The sequence below is a fragment of the Theobroma umbraticum genome, unplaced genomic scaffold (genome assembly GCF_002168275.2).
Source record: "Theobroma umbraticum cultivar Fairchild unplaced genomic scaffold, ASM216827v3 scaffold_51.0, whole genome shotgun sequence".
Taxonomy (NCBI): domain Eukaryota; kingdom Viridiplantae; phylum Streptophyta; class Magnoliopsida; order Malvales; family Malvaceae; genus Theobroma; species Theobroma umbraticum.
The window spans coordinates 9,548,948-9,570,352 of record NW_018397260.1 but is presented as its reverse complement, the minus strand read 5'-3'; the positions used below and the strand labels follow the sequence as shown (position 1 = coordinate 9,570,352).

The following is a 21,405-nucleotide window of genomic DNA, read 5'->3' as shown; positions in this document are numbered from 1 at the left end:
ATATATGTACTTTTCAAGTCTTTATCTTTGACTAAATGATTTACAAGATAAATTAAAGAATTCTTCTATCACAATTAATGCAAAGTGTCTCATGCATTTTCATAAAAATAATACATGAAATGAATGTTTTCATGTCTTGAAGTTTTAGAACATTTTTATCCTGTAAAAATAAATTTACTTGGCTCGATAAAAAATTATATCGATTAATTTTATGAATAATAATTATAAATAAATCTTTACGAAAATGCTTTTAAGCAAAATTGATGAGTCTGTCTGTCTGTCTGGATTATCTTATCTTATCTACCATTTACCACACAAGTAGGGCCCAATTCATTTGTATGCAAAACCTTCAGAAACAAAGGCTCAAGAGAGGGGTGAGGGGATAAGGCAAGATTACTTCTCAATTCTCAAAAGATAATAAGCAAAGTGAAAAATCGAATTGAACCGAATTGGACCCAAAATGGTAAATTGGTAAGAAAAGACAAGAACAGAATGACAAGATATCTGAAAAAAATAATGTAATAATAACCTAGGGGTGTGGATCTAGACAGACCTTTCTCTCTCTAGTCTCTACTTAGACCCCCCACCAACTTTACAAAAGCTAGTTTCCTGGAAGTACCCCTTCTCAAAATGCTAGGCGCCTAATATGTTCATGCATCTCCCTGGCTGCCCTTTCCTTCTTCGTATATAAACCACCCTTGTTTTCACTTCACCTTATTCTTATAGCGTTTATACACCTCACTCTAAGAGAACAAAAACAAACAAAAGAAGTAAGAAAAGGAAACTCTGTTCTGCTGATCTCTCTTTGGTAACTGACTGAAGATGGAAGCAATGAATAGGTGTTCATCTTCTACATCATCATCTGATACATCTTCTTCAGAGTCATCTTTATCTGCAAGGGCTTCGAACAAAGCTGAGAAGATCAAAGGTCCTTGGAGTGCGGAGGAAGATAGGATTTTGACTCGGCTTGTTGAAAGATATGGAGCCAGGAACTGGTCTTTGATAAGCCGATATATAAAGGGTCGATCGGGGAAATCTTGCAGGCTTAGATGGTGTAACCAGCTGAGCCCCAGTGTCGAGCACCGTCCGTTTTCTCCGGCTGAGGATGAGACCATCTTGGCTGCTCACGCTAGGTATGGTAACAGGTGGGCCACCATTGCCAGATTGCTTCCTGGGAGGACTGACAATGCTGTGAAGAATCATTGGAACTCGACGTTGAAGAGGAGGGCAAGAGGAGGACAACAGCAGCAGCAACAAGAACAGCAACAGCAGATGCTGCTACATCAACAGGAACAGGTTGTACAGAGCCATCAGCAAATGGAGGGTGGTGATAATGCATTGGGATCTGTGGGGATGATGATGGATGAGGAAGCGTTGACGGCGTTGACTCTAGCCCCGCCTGGTAGTGGTGTTCCGAGCGGAAGTGCGGTGGTGCTCGCGGAGAGGAGGAGTAGAGACGAGAGAGTACCAGCGGAGTTTTGGGATGTGATGAGAGATGTGATAGCAAGAGAAGTAAGAGAGTATATGACCACAACGATATCAGCTGAGACTCCAGGGTTCCCATTAAGATAAAAACAATAAAAAAAATGGCTAAGCCAATCTGTTTTCTGGTTTCTTATGTCCTCTTTGGGAAAGGGTTTCTTTTGGGGAGGGGGTTTTCGATTTTCTTCCTGGTGTTTATATGGTGATCTTTGTTTCTTTTTGCTTTCTTTAAAGGGCAAAAAACCTTGAAAGAAATGTAAGATTTCATGAATGAATGCCCGAGCTCCAGGCATTAAACAAAAATTTACTTTGCAAGACAGCACAGCCTGTCACCAGTAGCCTAAAATTGACATTTAATTAATTAACAGCTTCTTTCCAAGTACTATACTCCCAATGCTTTTGAGAAATGGGAAATTTTGGGAGGGGAAACCATGTATATTCCGCTTGAGGATTCTCCCTATTCTAGGAGGAGGGAGGCCATGCAACCAGATGACAAGTGCATTAACTGGTTCAGACAATGTTGATTCTTACTACAACATACTGACTAAATATTCTTCTGCTGAAATCCTTTTATGTTGACCAAGAAAAATTAGAATTCTACTCACCAGATTTCATTATTCCCACCTTCTAGAGTTTGGGGTTCTCCTTTTCCTTGGGCAGATATTCTATTCTCTAAAAAATTTTGGAAAATAGTGAATGCAAATTAAATAAAATGTAATTTATATTATTCATGGTGTTTTCTATATTTAATATTTAGAAAACGAAACAAAGACAGACAAAAAAAAATTATAACACTAAATATTTAAATGTTTTGAGGTTAAATCTCATCAACAAATTGGAGGCCAAAGGGTTGACAAGTACTAATACTTATCATGTTGTTTGAGGATTAGAATAAAAGTTAAACGAATGAAGATGTTGTTGTGACTAGAAACAGTTTTTTGTAGAAGTTAATTAGAATTCAGTAATGCAATGATAAGGATTGAAGATTATGTATGTACCTAAAACCCCATCAATATCCTATTTTTGTTTTATAACTTTGCATAATAATTCAGAGATATAAATAGAAATAATTATGGGGTTCTGTACTCTTGCTTGTGAGCATTTAGAAAGACAAACTAGTGCTGATGTTTTTTGCTCAAAGTACAAAATCCAAACTTGCTTAGATTTTGTCTCAAAAGTACAATTTGGAGGAACGTAAGGAAATAGCAAGCTCTGCTGGTTGTTTTTCCACCCCCAACAAAACTCATAAATGCTCTTTATATCAACTGTTAAATCCTGATTGTAATAGGCTTGGTTCCCGCATCAAAATGGAAATAGCTTTCAGACCAAAGAACCCAATTGTACAAAGCAGCAGTCTGGAACTTGGCTTGGGGATATGTTACAGCATCAAGCGTTCAGCTGTCCATCAGGATCAGTGAACCCTTTTGCATGCTTTTAGTGCCTCACCCTGAAGGTAGGGCTCAATCAAAGTGGCCAAAACATTCCTAACCGCACATTTTTCCTTCTTATCTGCAGGTTAAAATCTAGATTGTCCTTTACCCTTAGAAGTTCAAAGAATGAGGACCTTGCCTGATGAAAATTGGAGGGATTTTCTTTGATGGAAGGGTGAAAAAGGTAACCAACAGAGAGAAAGGGGTTGGCTGGAATCAGATTCAATGAAAGCTCTGTCCCACTTTACAGCAACAACTTTTGAATTTTATATTTATTGGATGAAGGCATGCATGTTTTTAATGTGCCAAGTCCTTGGGCCTTTTGGCCAAAAAGGGTGGTTTTAAGTAATGTAGCTTTCAATGCTGTTTGATTTCAGGCACCCCCTGACACACATCCGATAACCAGTTTCTAAAGATGTGTGTGAACGGGAGTAACCTTAATAATCTCAAGGGGATCAAGCTCTTCATTTCATAGGAGTTAAGGTTCTAAAAAGGGGAATAAATGTCTCAGAACCCAAAGTTACAGATCGTGTAAACGTTTGAAAACAGAACCACTCCCATTACAAGATTGTTGTGCCTGATAAGATACCAGGAAATTTTACTATTATGACTTATGAACTGTGTCAGGTAATCAAATCTCATCATATGATATGATTCATATCTGAATGTCTTTGTGAATTTGATCGCTAATCACTTTCCAGGATACACTCCAGAACCACCGACAACCTTTGCAAAATTCCATTACTGGGCTCCAAGTACATTCGCAGGGTTCAAATTTGCGCAGAAAAATCAGTGTTCCATTGATTCTGGGTTCTATGTTTATCTCTTGGCATACCAGCTTGGCTCAGAGGACAGCTGATAGGCCCTGTTGTTGTCAATGGAACCATCATTGCCAACGAGACGTGGGCCTGGTAATCTTATTGTTAAGGGTAGATAAGAAGTGAATTTACCTTTTCATTCAGGACGGGCAAAGACATGTACTCCAATCCCAAATGAAGCTACTGAGCAGGCCGCAATGAACCACCAGCTGAAAGTGGAATGTTGACAAAGCATGAGAAACGGTTGCCCCTGCTTATCTAGTTACTAGAATGTAAAACACTATGAACAGGTCCAAGTCAGAGAAAAACAATACAAAATTTGACATTCTGGGCCTGGCATGAGGAAAGCTGCAAGTGTTTACTAGTGAGGTAGGTTAGGATTAGGAAAAGCAAAAGAAGTTGCAGATGAGAGGCTGTTTCTCTTTGGCTAGAAGTGAGTTTACTCAAAGCCGCGTCCCGTCCAGTGGTCAATCCCACTTTCACTGCACCAGCGTAGAATTTTTAAGCCTGATTGTCAGGACATGCGTGTTCAAAATGCGCCAAACCTGTCATTAATCTAGTCGTTAAAACTTCTGGTAAAGGGCTTACCGCGTCAGGTTTCTGCTAGATTGGCTTTGGAATGGTTGTCAATGTCCACAGGGTATTGAGTTTGCCTACCATGCTTGGCAAAAGTGCCATCATTCCGGGGCATCATTTGCCTAATTAGTTGACACTTTTGCAACATGGTTGTTACTTGAGAGAAGTACATGTTCTATAAAGGTTAGGGTATGGACCAAAAGAGAGGGGGAATATAAAACTTATGGAGTTGGGCCACCTCAAAAATGTTTGCAAATTAATGGAAGCAAAGGATGTGAGAGGTCCATTAGTAGAATTTGGACATGGGAGATGGCAACCTGATAAAGCAACACCAAAAACGAGTACGTATGGTCAAGAGGAAGCACTAATTTAAGCTGTAAATAGAGAAAACTCAATTTTATTTCTGTATAATGATAACAGATATGCATTCAACAAGACACAACACAATTCCTTTTGTTTTAACAAGAACGAAAGCAATTCACGAACTTTTTCCTATGACGTCTACCCATCGAAGGGAAAAATAGAACAAAACGTATACAACGAACATTGAACAATTTTATGACTGATCATGACCAAGTGATGACCCTTTATTATATTTATTCAATCATGGCTGATGGTCCTCTCCCAAACGATTGAGTACCTTCAAACCGAGCAGTCTCCCTTGGTGTTTTATAAAAGGATTTTAAGCACGTGGCCAAGGCACAATAATGAGCTTCATCATCCCATCTTTGCAGTCGTTACCTTCAGCAGAAGCGAAGTAGAAAACCCTCCATTGGTTTAGCACGAATTTGAAGCCATTGCCCTGTCCTTGACTTGGATTAGCCAAAAGCTTTGCTTTACTGAAATCGCATGTTAAGTAACTCCACAAGTTTGGCAGCAGGTAAACGCTGTGAGCTGGGGTAGCCTTATATTTGAACACTGCAAAGTTGTACAAACAAGGGTAAAATAAACATCAGTATCATAGAAAATGGAACCAAAAGGGGGGAGGGGAATGTATGAACTTCATATGGTTTGGTTGGTATGAACCTAAGGTGTCTTCAAAGTAAAATGGTGCGTTGTTGGCCGCCCACTCCGTGTAGTTGTAACCATAGCGCCAGTTTTCAGAGCCTCCAACGACCACGGTGGCAGCCTGAGTGACTGCCAAAAGAGAGGTAGCTACAGCCACCAGGAGAATGATGTTTCCTTGAGCATTGACCCCTGAAGCCATGTTTTGCTTACAAGTTTCTCTAGTGGGCTTGGGGGAAACTTAGCTTGGGAATTGGAATGATGAGATGCTGAATTGCTGATGGTTATGGGAGCACCAGTTGGGGTTTATATAGGAGAGACAAGGCATTGTTCTTCAACGGGATCTTCCTCTAGAATCACATTTTTTTCCTAACCTCTAGAGAATGGAGAACAATTCAACATACTCACAATTCAAACTTTGGCTACTTCATAGAAGCTCATGTTAATTCTTTTCTCATTAGCTAATTTACCTTAATGTCACACCTCAATCTATCCAACAAAATGATGAAAAACCCCATTTCTTATCGTCTTTGAAAAATGAGAGCAAAAGGGGAAGGGTGTGATTGTCATTTAAAGGGGTTGAAGAGCAACATTTGGTCATCAAAAATTGGGTGGATGTCCATTTTGAGGAAGAACAAAAGGGTTTGGATATGATTAAGGGAGCCGTTAAGGTCATCCAAATACAACTGAGTGTGGGTTAGTAAGCGGGTTTTCAATGTTACACACTTGGACATTACACCCGGTCAACCAACGGCATTTCTCCTGACTCTTGCTCGGATGTTAACTGAACTCTGCTACTACAAGAAAGTCAAGAACCAAACTTGGCAAATTTGTTGGACTTCTAGAGGAGACTTTGTGACTTCAAAGTTGGTATGGTGTGGAAAATTTTTTATATTGGCCTAGAGGTTTGGACTACATAGGCAAATCCTCAAAGCCCAACTGGAAAAAAAGGGCTTAGAGTACCCAAAGAAATAAATCCATGAAAGCAAATAAGATAGCCCAACCCAAGGGCTTAGAGGTTTGTCGGTTTATGTTGGCCCCTAGACTGCTTGTTCTCTTGGTAGCGGAGTTCAGTTTCGTTCTTGAAAGTGTTCAGAGGTAAGTGTTCTTGATTACCCTGCACCATCGTCTTCCTTCTTCCTTTTTTCCTATTGGTTAACAAGTTCTAGTTGGATTTGCTGGTTTTTGTTAATGAACTCCAAAAGTTATTAGTATTAATCTTTATGCAGAGTATATTAATTCTGAATCTTGGGTTCTACCATTGTGGCAAAGAGGATAAAAAGAAAGGACCCATTTTGGAGGTTATCTTAATTCAGGAAAAAAGAAGATTAAAGAAGAAGATGAGTTCAGTTCCTAAAGAAAATTTGTTTTGTTTGAAATGGCCATGGGATATTAGCAAACAGCCGAAAAGTCCTAACTTTTGTACCTTTGAAGGTCCTTGGTTTTTCAAGTCTATGCAAAATTTAGGATCCCTTGTTCTAAATTCTTTCAACTCGGTTTCGAAATCTTCTGGTTCATGGTTCAATAATTTCAATCCTGCCCAATTGGCTGCTGGGAGTAGTCTAAATGGCAACTTGAAGTTGAAAAGGAAAATATTGAGTCCTGAAGAACAAGGGGAGGCCGAGCATAGAGCTCTTGCATCAGCGCTAGCAAGTGGAAAGGAGGCTACAGTGATTGAGTTTTACTCACCTAAATGTAGTTTATGTAATTCCTTACTTAAGTTAGTCATGGAGTTGGAGAATAGGAATTCAGATTGGCTCAACATTGTTATGGCTGATGCTGAGAATGAGAAATGGCTCCCTGAGGTACTTTTCTCCTGATATTGCTTATATGTTACAGACTGAAGTATGAAATACTTTTGTTTTACCTGGTTGAATTTTTTCTGCCACCACTCTGTGTTTGTTTCCACAAATAAGTACATCGGCATCAATATGAACAAACATTGAAAATGAATATTCTGGTCAGAATCTTTTATTTCTACCTTTTAAAATATATTTTGGGATCTTATGCATTTAATATTACGAATAGTATCCATTTGGATTATGGATATTGTTATCGGTTGTAATCAACTGGTTTGGATTTATTAAGTATCACAATCTATGAACTACTTATTAGATCAACAGCTTATAGGACATAATGAACTTTGTGCCCCGGAATTTTGAGTGGTCCAATAATAGCTAGTACTATTATAAGATTATGGCTGGTGTTAGCCAGTTTTTCCTTTCAATATGTTAATCTCTTTCATTTCCAGGACAAGTCCCCCTCTTTCATTTGGTAAAACCTGTTTTGTCTGCTTAAAGACTTTGGAGAAGCTTCAGTATCAGGATTTCTCGTGAGAGCATTGCTTATACTAGTTTTATTTAAGACTTAGGTTTCTTTTCCCCAGTTGTACATGGCTTCATTTAGATGTAGAAACCTCTCTTAAGTAAGTTTCATATTCAATATCCATATGACATCTGAAAGTGCCTTAAGGGATAAGTACCTGAATATTGTTAAGGAGGTTCTTCGTCAGATATTATGGAAGAAACTAGAGAAAGCTGCAGTTTAGGCATTGCAGTATTTGAGTTCAATGGATTATGTCTCTGTTTGCTATTTGAGTTCCAAAGGAAGTTTTCTGAAGAAGTTGCTTCAAGTGCTAGTTAGTAAACTAGAAAATATAGCAAGTTCAGAGAGCACCTCTTCACTGAACTTCTTGTTATTGTGCTTTTTCTCTTATTATTCTTAAAATTATTTATCATGGACTATGATTATCCCTTGTTTTGCATTTCTACTTATTTTCACTTTACTATATGCAACCTTTCTAATTATCTCTCTGGGACTGAGTTAAGACTTAGGAGGATCATAATTGATGATTTTGTATCATTTTAAGCATGTTCTGCCTGTGTAAGAGATATAATTCCTCCCGATCTTTATTTACAAAGTAATTTGATATAAAGTTCTGGTTGACTATTATATTCTTTTTCATGTAGCTTCTTCATTACGACATCAAATATGTTCCTTGCTTCGTGTTGTTGGACAAAAATGGGTGGGCACTTGCAAAAACAGGTATTCCCAGCAGTCGGCTGCATGTAGTGGCAGGTCTCTCTCATCTTCTCAAGATAAAGCATCCTACATGTGGCGGTAGCTCTTGCTCATCTCCTCAACAATGATATTTTTACCATTGTAAGTTCTTTGAAGACACATTTTATTCCTTCCCTTCTGTGGGGAGGAGAGGTGTTTGCAGTGTCTTGATATGCAGCTGTAGTCAATTAAAAGACTTCAGAGTTGCTGGAAAGTGGTGAAGAGATACTTACAGTGAAGAGTCAGAGAACGGACAGCTTGATTACTGTTAGCCATGATATCTCATCTTTGAGGCATTGCCGATGGCTGTCTTTATGAAGAAGCAAATTGATACAGAGTTTCAATATGTTCATGATCGATGTTTGTCTGCATTTGCATGTCTGCACTTTTGCATTAGTCTTACCTGTCAACAAATTTGTAGCTATTGCCCTTGATGTTGGACCGACCAACATTAGAGGAGAGGTGGCTAGAATGAGCAAATAATGCTAATGATGCAGTTGGGTTTGATTTCCCACCTTCTTAGCTGATGTGCAAGCAAAAATAAATGGTGAAGAGTCCCCCTTTCACCGCAGCTCGCAGGCCATTTTTGGCGCCTCTGTCCTATGAGGATTTCCTCCACCTGGTGCCGATATTTCTCTCTTCAAGTTTCTATCATCTGTCGCACAACATTCCCCACTTCCACTCTTTAATCTCTATTTCTTGATAAGTTGATGAAAAACATACAGTCAATGTCTACCATGTGCATGTGGGTTCATTGACAATTTGATTATGGAGACGGAAACGAACCAAACCTTAAGGCAACCAAAAGACCCAAAAAGAAACTTGGTCACCTCCATTAGGGCATTCGATCTTTTCTTGTGGTACTTTTCCCCCTGAATACAACAAAACACTTACATGGAGAGTGATAAATGTAAGAAATAATGTGAACTGACATGTCTTAACGGTGCACGTATGGCTGCCCTAGCAGCAATTCATTGTGTTTTGTCACAACGTGCGTGTATGGGCCTCCAATTTAATGACCCTTCTGCTGCAGAATTCAATACGGCTCATACTCGCCTAACAAAAGAATGTTTTCAATACACGCATTGTGGATCAGAAACTTGCTATAACATTAACATTATCAATGCCCAAGGGATATCATACACAAATACATTGTAGTACTGAGTACAGATCAAAATATTATAGTTCGTTTTTAACCCACAAAAGTCTTTTGACAACACAGTTTAGTCAAGATCAGATTTTTATGATCTTACTTCTTGTGTTGCAGTAATATGTTACAATGAATCTTATTACAGTACTTTTAATATTGAGATCTATAATCAATTTCATGAAATTTCTGATGTAGAAAATTCGCCGAAATAACAATTGCTTACTTATTATAGAGAATAGTAGAAGATATTTCTTTTCTCTAATGGATGTTGTAAATGCCTAATTAGGCCCAAGCCCTCGCCTTGTTTATATTTCTTCAATGTGGGGTCTTGGCAAACTAACTGAATCGAGAATAATCAATCAAGGTGACTGAAATAAGTCCTCAAATCAAATGAGAAGTAGTGGCCAAGTTTTTCAATACTAATTTCAAGATTGACGAAGTGAACGAGCCAAAACATTTCCATTTAAAAATAAAGAACACAAATTTCAAAATCTAGCAACTCCCCTAACCCACGACAGAATCTTCTCAAACCAAGCTTGCTGCTTTTACTGGACTAGCAGACAGTGAACAAACAAAAGCCGACGACAATCTAGCAAAATGCTGTGTACATGCAAGAACCCACGTTAAGAATCTACGTTAGGTGTTGGGGTTTGAGGGGGATTGATCTTCTTGCTTGGATTCTTGCTGCGGGTGGTGTTGAATTGATGCCGGAACAGAGGTACCAGAAGCATTAGCCCTTGGTGGGGGAGGATATACCCTACCGTCGATGCAAGAAGAGCATTTGGTTTCTATCCAACTTTCAATGTCGTACTGACCATAGCCCATGATTTTCCTCCCCGTGCAGAGCCGTCCGATCATGCCTGCGAGTATGCCTAAGATTACGATCACCAAAAGTACAGCTATAACAGGACCAATAGAGGCATGGGTGGTGGCGTGGGAGTTGTATGGCTGCGTTTCAGTCACCGGTGGGGGTTGCTGGACTAGTGGCATTGACATTTTTAGCACTGACCCAGAGAGGGACTGGTAAACTTTGTTTTCAGCTCTCTAGTCTTGAAATGTTGCCCAAAGTGCCAGTGTGCTCTTTAGCATAGAGGAAATTGTACAGGGTCTGGAAGGGATGTAGACGAGAATTTGATTGAGAATAACCAAAAGAACGTTGCAACTCTTTTTTCCTTTCTGGCAAGTGTTTTTCTTCTTTTCTTTTGGCTTCGTGGGAAGAGGAGAGGGGAGGGAGGCGAGGGAGAATCTTCAAAGTGGAGGGCTCAGGTCATTGAAAGAAACAAGACCTTACACATTTTTAGTGTCTGCAGGTGCACAAGGAGAAAAGAAGTGGCCAATAGAACGACGTCTAAAAGGCCATCCGGCCTGAAGAGAGAGAGAGAGAGAGATTCTCTTGGAAGAGAAGGTACAAAAACTGTTTGTATGAAGGCGCTTAAAAGCTTAAATAGCATGCACTTTCTCTCTCAAATATTTTCAAGTATAACCCCCTAAAGTTTGAGAGAGAAAAGATGCCTGAACCTGAAGGATTCAAATGAACAAATGAGTGAATAAACATCAGAGATAGATCTGCTTACTACTGGTGACCAATGGGAAAGATGTGGGGTAGTTTTTTACTGTTTATTAAAAAAAAAATACCTTGGGAGAACCCTAGGGACAGTAAAGGGCCGAGGAAAAGAGCAAAAGTAATCAGAAAAGTAGGTGGGGAATCTAAAAGGGTAAGGTAAAAGTCCAAAACCTTTCCTAGAGAGAAGCCCTTTTCAGAAAACGTCGATGAGCTTTTGCAGTTCTCTTCTGGTACCTGTAAGAAACCATGGAAAACAACCTTAACTATATACAATTCACAAACTCCAGCCCCTTACACTAACTCTCACTCAGCAGCGCGTGAGCACCTCAGCCCATCTCCCCTTCGTTTTCCTTCCCAACTTTTGCAGCCACAAAAATCACCTGACATATTGAAGGGGAAGTGAACATTTAAATAGTCAACTCAATTAATACACAAACGATGTGATGTAAAATTTATGATTTGTGTTTGAACCATAACACTCAAAGATAGATGATTATGTACAATCTTCAGTCCAAATTCATTTGGCCCAGTCAGTTAGATAGTATTGAACTTAAAAGGAGTGGCATTGGAATTTGCAACCATCCCTGCTTTATAACAGCTGAAAAAGGGCAAAGTTGCACGCTAATACCTAGTCAGAAGCCTGTGTAAAGCCAAAGAAATTACTGAATAGATGCTTGCTTCAACTCTTCAGCAAAGCAAAAGTACTTTACTGATAATATCATGGTTTTGATAGCCTTGGAATAGATTAGCCGAGACTGAGTCTTACGAGGACAGCATCCAATCCGAATGAATCCAGTACATAAGTTCTTAAAGGCTTTTGCAGATTTGAAGAGGGGGAGGCGGAGGGGGACCTCATTCTCGCGGGTATGGGTAGTTGAGCTCTGTTAAAAACTAGTAACATATGGAGTCAAAGATCTCATACTAAGCACTGCTCATATTTATAACCTTACCTCTTTCATACACAAGTGGCCAACCCCATTTTGGTAGTAAGGACCACGGATACATTATTTTGAATCTAACCAATCAGCTTGCCAGCTATCTGCAACATTTCTTAATACCATTGTTACTATTATTCAGCCAATAGAATGACTTTCAATGGCTCGAACAAATACCTTTTTCATCATGTCCTGCTGGTTGATATCGACGGTGTTTTCCTCTGGCCTTTCTGTACCACAGATGATAACCCCATTCAACAACAGACGCAGCTTGAGAAGCAAATGCATCTTCCTCCATAGTTCATTGGCAGCAGATCAAGTTGTCAATAAATTCCAATGTTGGAGGCTTCAACTCCATTAGATTCCTCACAAAATAATTCAACCGTACACAATTCTTGAGCAAACCATGGATGGACATTTGATACTTCTGGTCATATGATGTCAATTAAGTTCCTTAAAACTTGCAGAATCATTTTAAAAATCAACCACAGCTGTCTGCACATCCTCAAATTATTAGTGACACACAGAGAATCACGTCACAAGTACTATGCATCACCAATGTTATTAATCAGACTAGATCCAAAGTTTTGTTCCACATCGTAAATTCACCTTAATTATCAACGAGGTGGATTTGCATTTTCAGCATGATGTAAGGATCACCAGTCGTCTGGCTTGGCAATGGGTTAATACAGCATCGCAGTAACCAAAATCTTTTAAAGCCCATAAGGCTACCTAAATAGTAAATGACAGCAAAAATTATTATATGTCAACAAACTAAAGCAAAACTCGGTAGTTTATTCCAACATTCAACCACCAGGATTTGATTTGAATGTTGTATTGATCGAGCACTGTCTTTAAGAGACCAGGAGTTTGTTACATGAATGAAGAGTTATAGACTTTAGAATAAGAAAGAGTATTGAACATCTACCCAAATTGAAATTACCAAATACAAAATTCTGTATTGTTGGACACCAGATAATCTAGTACCGAGGCACTAGCTCAAGGAAGTGATACCATGGACTTAAAACATATATGAAAAGGACAGAAGTTATAAATCAGTAATATCTCATTGACCTATCAGGTGATATACATACAAAAAGCTGGGGCCACTACCAGCATAGCCACCATATTAGGACAACATTTACATAACCGATACATGTACCTCAAGAGAACAAGGATTTGATATTACATTGCAAAAATATTAGTAGCAGCAAGAGTTACCTTTTTACAAGTTTTTGGATCTTGTCCCTGGCCTCAGCCAGCTGATTAACATAACAAACTTCTGTGGCCCATAAATTTTGCATGGAAGGCATTGGCATTTCCATTTCGACAAGGTGTTCTTTTAACAAGCTGACTGCATTAGAATCCATCACTCCAGCAACAACAGTCTGCCAAAGAGAAATACTTCATTCAACCAAACATTTCAACATGTAATAGAGAATCAAGGAACAAAATGTTATAACACTAACTGATGAGAATGTCTAGCCAGAATATTTCAGCTTAGAGAAAAAATAAAAAAGGGAACAACCAGAACTAAGTAATTAAGTCAATCTATTATGCTTCACCAATAAACTCACCCAGAATGTATTGATGCATGCATTGAAAATAACTGATATCAGGAAGTATAGGTCCTCGTTTGAGCCAGTAAGCACCCTTCCTGAACTAACAGAAACAGCAAAATCTTGATCAAAAGAATCACAGATTGACCTAGTGTTTTTGACAGTAATCCTGTCATGCTTCTCTAAAATTCTTTCAAGATGATACATGGTGGAGGTCCGAGTGGTGTTCTGTATCCCAACCCACTTCCCTATGCAGCCACTGGCTTCAAAGGCAGATGGTGGGAGTTCATGCAGCCTCAGCAGAGTTGCTGCTCTTTCACCATTGGCCCAGCAACAGCAAGAGGATGACCCATCATCTAAACGTGCAAGCAGGAAGAATAATAGTAAAACTTTAACTTATTGAGGAGGCCCAACATAAAATCAAAGAAATTAGGGCCAGCAATGCACATTGATGGATTATCACAAAATTAAGGGGGAGAAAAACCAATAACAATTATCTTGTTGAACTACCATCCATTGCAGTCAGCTGCTCATATAGAATATAACGTATTTTTAGCATTATTGGGCAGTTAAGGAGAAGACGGAGGGCGTGGTAGCTCAGAGAACAGTCATCCAATAAGAACCACTTTTGAATAATAAAAACATACTTTTGGCACACAACTAGAATAACTCATGCACTGCATATCTATTATTGTTTACGTTGTTCATAAAGAAGACACAGCCCTAAAATGAGATTTAATAGATGCTACTAAACTTGAAATGCACACAGGAGACGCCACAAGCAATATAACTGTAAACTCTTGGAGACAAAGTAAGAGTGAGCACATTGGACATAATTCTCCTACCACCATAATCGGTCCTTTGGAGCTTCTAACCATAAGGCTTACGCTAGGAAAGTTTGAAGTAGCAACACTAGGTACAACAAAATATAATATGAATAAAATAGCTTTTCCAATTTTGTGCAGGCTATACACCTTGGTGGCTTCTAAACAAGACAAATCAGGCATATTCAATCAACAATCTCGTACACAGAGAGTAACTCACCCAATACAAAGCAAGCAAGAGGAATGTCTACACTAAGAGGCCTGGAGTGCATATTCGATTTCAAGTCATTACATTTCCTCTTCCTCTTCTCTAGAACCAGGACATGAACAGCAACAACCTGTAACAATAATGAAAAGATAAATCATAATTACATCAAATGGGCATCAATTACCATATTCAGAAACAATGACAAACAGTAAGTGAAACAACTAGGAGACATAAAACTGCTTTAAAATGAAAGTCGAAACATACTCTGCAGCGAAATTGATTTAGATTGCCATTTGAGCATTGGATCAATTCAGAAATTAAACCAGAAGAAGCCACCAATTTTGTGGAGGGAGCATTGTGCATATATGAAGACGACCATAAATTGACACACTTTTTTCTGTATGCTTCATTGATTGTCCTGATTGAGTTTATCACAATAACTGATACAGGCGTTAACATCAATGTATTTTGGCCCCTGAAAACCCAAGAGATACCAATTAAATCAGTACATAAACAAGGTGCAAATAAAGTTTAAGGAAACAACTTAGATGAAGCAAACATATCAAATAAGGAAAGCTTTAAGTGTGTGAATAATAATAATCTAAATAAGTACAACCGCATAGACATTGCATATAAGAGGCGAACTTTTGCAATCAGTATCACGTAAAAGGTGGCATTAATCTGGTTTCACAAACAACAGAACATGAAACAGCTTAATTCAAGACTGATAAATTGCCTAATGCCACATTGATGCATGCACAAAATATCATCCAATAATGTTTAGAGGTTATATTAGTATCATTCTCAGATGCCACAATCAATTCTGCTAGCAATATTTTGAAACAAAATTCATCTAAACTGAATGAATGCCAAAGTATCCTTTTTCTTTAATCATCCTACAAGTAGTCTATTTTCCAGCATCCACATGTGCATCTCCCTTAAATGATTACTTCTCCCTCTAGCCTTTACCATAAATGGCATATAAAAATTCTCATGATCAGAGAGCATGATGCATATAAATCACCTAGAAGGCAAAGTAGACTTTATTGTGACTCAGTAACATATACAGTTAAAGAGACTAGTAATTTACATTCACAATTCCATATTTACCCCCATGCAGATTTTTTTTCTTAATTAAAATTATAAAGATGGTAATAAATTGAAGGTTTAATGATTATTGGAAAATCCAAGGAGTATGTTGTTTGATTGTCAAAGATGGACAAACAAATTGAGGCATCAAGAAAAAGGGCAAAAAGGACCAAAGAAAACAGGACAGGAGTACCAACTGAACTTTACTCTATGAATTTGTTAAACCTAATAGGAACATGTGAGACATCACAGAGAAAAACTAAAACAATGTAAGCATTGTAAGCACAAAGAGCAAATTGATTGACTTCCCAAAACTTCGTACCGAAATTCAAGAATTCGGTGAAATGTTGCATTTATGCCAGGTCCAAACCCAGTAGGGAAAATATGATGGCCAATAGATCCAAAAATCCTCACCTAAAACAATAATACTTCACAATAAGACAACTCATAGTTCTCCAGATAATGAACTTATACATAAAAGAACAGGGATTATAATAGGCATTTACAGTTTGACAGGCCATTGAAACATGAATGCAGCAACCATTTGTTCCATCATAAAACATGTAGTGAGGCAGATCATGAAAGTCTTCACAGCTTGAACAAAATTCAGTAGAACCTTCGTCAAAACCGTGGAAAGCAATCACATCTCCGCGCACAGAGGTCAAGTTACCCTCAGGAAAGAGGCAATTAGAACCAGGAGGATCAGAAGACAGGCCACTTGCAGTCATTATGGCCTCAATGCCTGAAGAAAGACTAGAGTTCTCCTCTATATTTGTACCTGGACCAGGCACATTAAGGCCTTTCCCCAGTTCCTTGGTATTTATCTCAAAGAGACCTATTAAACTGGAAGAGACATGAAGATGGACATCTGAAATTGAAGAATCACTGGCAACCTTCAACAGTTGATCTGTTGGCAGGACTTCATCATTGCATAGAGAAGAATCACCTAATGAAGGATCATGTAATGATCTATAAGTGGTAAGAACCTCAGGAGAGAACGAAACTCTTCGCAAGTATGTTCCAGAACTCATGAGAACTTTAAAACCACTGAAATTATCATTCTTCTTAATATTACAGAAGGGGTCTTCCATATGGTGCTTCATTAAGTAAAAACCACCAATCTGCAATAACTGAAATTAAATGAAAAGGAACACAATTCATTTTTTTTTTCTATGAGCAAAATCCCTGTAAGAACTATTCATCATCCATGCATTATGTGAATCACAGAAAAGGGGGAAGAGTAGGAATCTATAATACCTGATACTTCAAATCACTCCCAGATGTGAACTCCAGCAAAATTTTATCTGCACTGTCTTTGCAAACTGTAATCTTTGCATTGGCCTCTGTTCTATACAAAAACCCTGAACTAGTAAAGATAAAATTATTAACACCTTGTATGGTAGCCAAGCATGGAATTTCATGAGAAAAATTCATTCTCAGACAACTCTGATAACCACAGGTCTCCCTAGAAGAACAAGTGCTTTTTTCACAGCTAGCACAGCCCAAATTGTCCTTGAAACCTGGACTCACATAACTAGTTGCACAATCAGTCTTGTGCCTCTTCCTAGGAGCATGATCTAAGCAGTTACCACCAGTACAATCCCTTGAAACCTTATTTGGAAGCACAGTTCCATCTTTTCCAGCAAGAAACAAATACCATGGTAAGACTATAGCCTCAGCAAACACACTAGACCTCTTTGATATCATTGAATCACCTTTAAACTATGAAAACAAATATAAAATTGAAATAAGTATGTGATGGCATAACATTTATGACTAAGATAACATTAATACTGACTCTGAAGCCTTTGTTATTCCTTCTAAGTTCAAATGTGATTAACAGAAGAAAATATACTTGAAGCAGCTTTTCCAAACAATTAGAACAACATGGATGCTTACCTTCTGCAGCGGAGGAAATTTGTGAGTTATGTGGATAAGATGGAATGTTCCATTTCCAGTTTCATTTACTTCATCCTGACGGTCTAAAGATGGATAAAAGGGAAGATTTCTGCTTGTTGCATCGCACAGGTGAAAGTAGACAAACATTTTTAAGTTTCTTGTTCTTGTTGATGAAAAGCACTGGAAGATACTTCTGCATGAGAATGATTCAGTACTAAATAACCCTAAATGGTCGGATTCAGGTATGCCTTCCACAGTTAGACTATAATCAATTACCTGAAAAACCAACGAAAAATAGAGCAACTATAGAAACTTGGAATATGCTTAGAACCATGCATAATCCCTCCTAAACAGTACCATGCAGCTCAAGACAAGATGATAAAGAGCATGTCAAATATAATCAACAGATATAACCTCAAATATACTGTCGGGATTCCAATTTGATGGAAGGTCTGGTATAATAGCATCAATGCTACCAGTCATGTCAACCAATTGCAATCTTCCAGAAGAAGGAGATATCTGTAGAGTTGAGAAAAACCATGATTAGAATAATGAAAGCTAATATTCCACAAAATGTATCTTAAGCTATTAAAGTATGTTTGGTTTAAGAGGAGTGGGAAGCTGAGAAGTATAGAGCATATATCAATTCTTAGTTTGGACAGCAAAAATGTGAAGAGATAACGGGAATTAGGGAAATTATCACTCATAATTTCTTTGCTAACCTGCCTTCAAGTCTCCCAAAAGTTGAAATTGAAGAGAAATAGAATAACTATTGTAGCTTTTTCTTTTAATTTTTCAAAATAAGCCCCTTAACTTCATATATAACATAAATAAGATATCACGTTGTAATAAGTTGCCTCAGTTCCATTCTCATTACTTGACTAGAATCCAAACAGCTGAAGCAAGATTTAATAGCACTTTAAACCACTTGCCACCATTTCTCTTTACTTTGTTTGCAACTTAAATTGCCAAATGCATAGTACAAGAACTTAACAAAGGAAGTATACAAAAATGCAGAGTGGTTTTAATACCCTCATCAAAAATCAAAATCCTACGTGTAACTTACTGATCTTGTAAGATAAATTTTAATAAATCAGCAGCTAAGATTAGTTCTCTTTCCCTCTTCTATGTGCAACTAGAACCTTCACACTAATATGCCCTCCATCACGCCACTACTACCTTCAGTGTTCACTTTTAGAACTAAATGAACATGTGCATTTGCCTGCATATGTACATACAAGCTAAATTACTAACCTTTAACCTTCCTACCAAAACAATACCTAAGTCTTCACTCTTAAAAGTCTTCCTTTTTGATGGTAGATAAGGTTTCCCTCCACATGACCTTGGGTGGACAATATCCAGTTGTGACAGTGTCTTTATCCAAAGGGTCTCACACTGATGGATAAAACTGGAGATGGTTACCACCTAAAAATAACCGCAAGAAATAAAAAATCAATAGTTAATAGCTGTTGAGAAAACAAACTAGCCACAAAAATACAATTCAATTGGACATTTGAAAAGCTAATGTAAGCTATTTCACATCTATTCCAACAAATATGCAAGGCCCTTGGCTTACCAGCTTCAGGTTGCCATGATATGGTTCAGTAGCACAGCCACATGATTCATGTTTATTGAATTCCATTAACACTCCGTGCTGCCAACGCAAACTCATTACAAGATGATAATGGTATCACCAGCACAGAAATGTAATCACAATATCAACACAAATTTACTGATTTACCCGTGCTCGAAACACTGACGAAGGTAAATGTGTGCTAGCAAACATTTGAGCGAGTCCTTTATTCTGAAAATACCTTGAAACTATCCAAGTCAGATCAGCAGAAAACTATTATAATAATTGTTGAAATTAACTATAAGATTCGACATAAAACTGTAAACTCCATGCCAGTAAAAAAAAACACATGAAGGTATGCAAGTTAATTACATGTTTTGATCCCAAAATCTTCTTTCCAGATAAGATCCCAGAGAACTTTTTCTGGAAACATGAAACGAGAAGTAGTACCCTGAAACCCAAAAACTCAGCAAATAATATTGAAAATCATGCACCTTAAACCAGTAAATCAAACCATAATTATCTCCAAAAAGCTGGAAGTATCCATACCACAGCCTGGTAGAAAATGCTAAAGACTCAATGAACTTCCCCAACCGGCTCTCTGACTGTGAAACCATAAGACACCTGCAGCATACAGTTGAATTACTTTTCATGCGTGTGGGTCATCCTTTCAGGTCTTAAGCACATCAAATACCTTCATCGAATCATCCATCTTTGAACTGGTAGAGCCAGCATACGAGTGGGTAAAAGAATAAAAAATGCAATATTCAATTTCTATAGAAATTCCCAAAAGAATAAAGACTGTAGCATTGCTAAAAATGATAACAGACAATAGTCAATGACATGAGCTATATACCCTGTCTCTAATGGTGAGAATGATTCTACTTTGATGCTTGTCCTGAAGCATGCCCCAAGAACAAGCAATTTTGCCCAAGAAAATTTTGGATTCACAAAATGGACATTTCTAACAGAAATCTGCTCATAAAAAACAAGGAAATGGTTAAACATAAACAGTGTTACCACTCAACCGGCAGAAGATTATCATAATAAAACAATAAATGAATAAAATGAAAATTTTACTTACAACAGCCCCCACCCTAAGGCCATGTGGTGGCTTGAGTAGCTGATCAGTTAGTAAAAGCCATACTTCTTTGTCCAGCTCAACAACCATCCCTTGCATATACACATTATTGACAATGCCAGTATAAGAACCACACTCACCATTTCCCTTTACAACATTTCTAGAAAAGGGTACGCATTTCTTCAACAATCTAGGCAAATGCAAAACAGAGTTCTCCGCAATAACAAACATCAAATCAGACTCCTCCTTCCCGATGAAAATCAACTTCTTCCTCAATCCCGAGATCGTGACAACATTCCCAATAAGCTTTGTCATTGCAGGATGCCAACACCAAGCAGACTCACAAAAATACACAACCACCGGTTCAGTAAAAGAATGGCAATCCGGTCCTTGATATAAAACCCCAACAGACTCTTTAGACTCACACAATTTGCATTCGCAAGCCATGATTCTCACAATAAAACCTCGAAGATTCGTTGAATTGCACGAACTTGAATCATTAAATGAACATGGAACAACAAAAACAGGACTAACTGATTCTAATCTGCCGTTAATTTGATAGGATTTAGAATTGCGAGGTTTGGATTCACTAGAACCCGAACCTAATGGAAACGAATCAATTATTAAACCGGAACATTGACTGAGCCCGTGAGTCCAATCTGGAAACTCCCATTTAACAATTTCCAAGAATCCGCCAGTAAGATGCTTAGAAGGAATGAAATTCCAGGTAAGAACGTGAATTTTCTTACCGATGATACGGAGATCAAGTCCGACAATGTCGCAGCAGATGGCAGAGGAGTCGTCGGAGAATTCGAGGCAATTTTGTTGGGGACATTTTAGGGTTAAGGTTGGGAGAGTTAGTGTTCCAACAAGAATAGCCGCGTCTCCCAACAGAGTCAGAGCATTACGCTTCGTACTAGGGTTTGGATTGGAAGGCCCAGGGGGCGGTTGAGGGCTACGATGAGAGATGATCGGAGGGCTGGGAGATGATGATCCGGTGTGGGGACGACCGTACCGGAGTAGATCGGAGACCGTGATGATTTTCACGTCCTCCATTTGGATATGGTTCTCATGTGAATGTTTGGACAATGAAACGGACCTCTCGGTTTATCTTCTAGGGTTTTATAGGTGTCGAGAAACAAAATGGGCGGG

The 21,405-nt window shown here is 38.3% G+C and overlaps 5 protein-coding genes and 1 long non-coding RNA gene across 9 annotated transcripts; 3 read left to right on the top strand and 3 right to left on the bottom strand.

Annotated features, from left to right (window-relative positions):
- The first annotated feature begins 663 nt into the window (after positions 1-663).
- On the top strand, positions 664-1,797 carry LOC110416933 (uncharacterized). The gene has a single exon (XM_021429080.2). The coding sequence runs from the start codon at positions 823-825 to the stop codon at positions 1,570-1,572; it is 750 nt and encodes a 249-aa protein (XP_021284755.1). The 5' UTR covers positions 664-822; the 3' UTR covers positions 1,573-1,797.
- A 994-nt stretch (positions 1,798-2,791) lies between these two features.
- Positions 2,792-4,595, top strand: LOC110417005 (uncharacterized). The gene is made up of 3 exons (XR_002445280.2): positions 2,792-3,096; positions 3,290-3,539; positions 3,614-4,595. It is a non-coding gene; the product is annotated as an uncharacterized LOC110417005 (long non-coding RNA).
- A 79-nt stretch (positions 4,596-4,674) lies between these two features.
- Positions 4,675-5,580, bottom strand: LOC110417004 (uncharacterized). Its single transcript, XM_021429164.2, has 2 exons — positions 5,333-5,580; positions 4,675-5,224 (listed from the first exon to the last, which is right to left on the bottom strand). Exons 1-2 carry the CDS (start codon positions 5,511-5,513, stop codon positions 4,989-4,991), a joined length of 417 nt encoding a protein of 138 aa, XP_021284839.1. The 5' UTR covers positions 5,514-5,580; the 3' UTR covers positions 4,675-4,988.
- A 757-nt stretch (positions 5,581-6,337) lies between these two features.
- LOC110416832 (Thioredoxin superfamily protein) lies at positions 6,338-9,014 on the top strand. 2 transcript variants are annotated; one of them, XM_021428945.2, is made up of 3 exons: positions 6,338-6,409; positions 6,541-7,116; positions 8,281-9,014. In XM_021428945.2, the coding sequence occupies exons 2-3, from the start codon at positions 6,652-6,654 to the stop codon at positions 8,458-8,460; spliced, it is 645 nt and encodes a 214-aa protein (XP_021284620.1). In that variant the 5' UTR covers positions 6,338-6,409; positions 6,541-6,651; the 3' UTR covers positions 8,461-9,014. The 2 variants fall into 2 exon arrangements, with proteins under 2 accessions (XP_021284620.1, XP_021284619.1); XM_021428944.2 differs by having other exon boundaries at positions 6,386-7,116.
- A 773-nt stretch (positions 9,015-9,787) lies between these two features.
- On the bottom strand, positions 9,788-10,530 carry LOC149527223 (uncharacterized). The gene has a single exon (XM_089783595.1). It carries the CDS (start codon positions 10,515-10,517, stop codon positions 10,158-10,160), a length of 360 nt encoding a protein of 119 aa, XP_089639721.1. The 5' UTR covers positions 10,518-10,530; the 3' UTR covers positions 9,788-10,157.
- Positions 10,531-11,385: 855 nt separating this feature from the next.
- Positions 11,386-21,388, bottom strand: CTC1 (conserved telomere maintenance component 1). 3 transcript variants are annotated; one of them, XM_089783594.1, is made up of 17 exons: positions 20,257-21,388; positions 20,029-20,147; positions 19,722-19,796; positions 19,545-19,623; positions 19,341-19,403; positions 19,176-19,253; positions 18,854-19,024; positions 18,014-18,118; positions 17,600-17,875; positions 16,958-17,422; positions 16,207-16,830; positions 16,023-16,114; positions 14,876-15,086; positions 14,624-14,741; positions 13,598-13,935; positions 13,242-13,408; positions 11,386-11,465 (listed from the first exon to the last, which is right to left on the bottom strand). In XM_089783594.1, the coding sequence occupies exons 1-17, from the start codon at positions 21,307-21,309 to the stop codon at positions 11,462-11,464; spliced, it is 4,038 nt and encodes a 1,345-aa protein (XP_089639720.1). In that variant the 5' UTR covers positions 21,310-21,388; the 3' UTR covers positions 11,386-11,461. The 3 variants fall into 3 exon arrangements, with proteins under 3 accessions (XP_089639720.1, XP_021285426.1, XP_089639719.1); XM_089783593.1 differs by lacking the exon at positions 11,386-11,465 and adding an exon at positions 12,630-12,752; XM_021429751.2 differs by lacking the exon at positions 11,386-11,465 and having other exon boundaries at positions 11,472-13,408; positions 20,257-21,387.
- Positions 21,389-21,405: the final 17 nt, after the last annotated feature.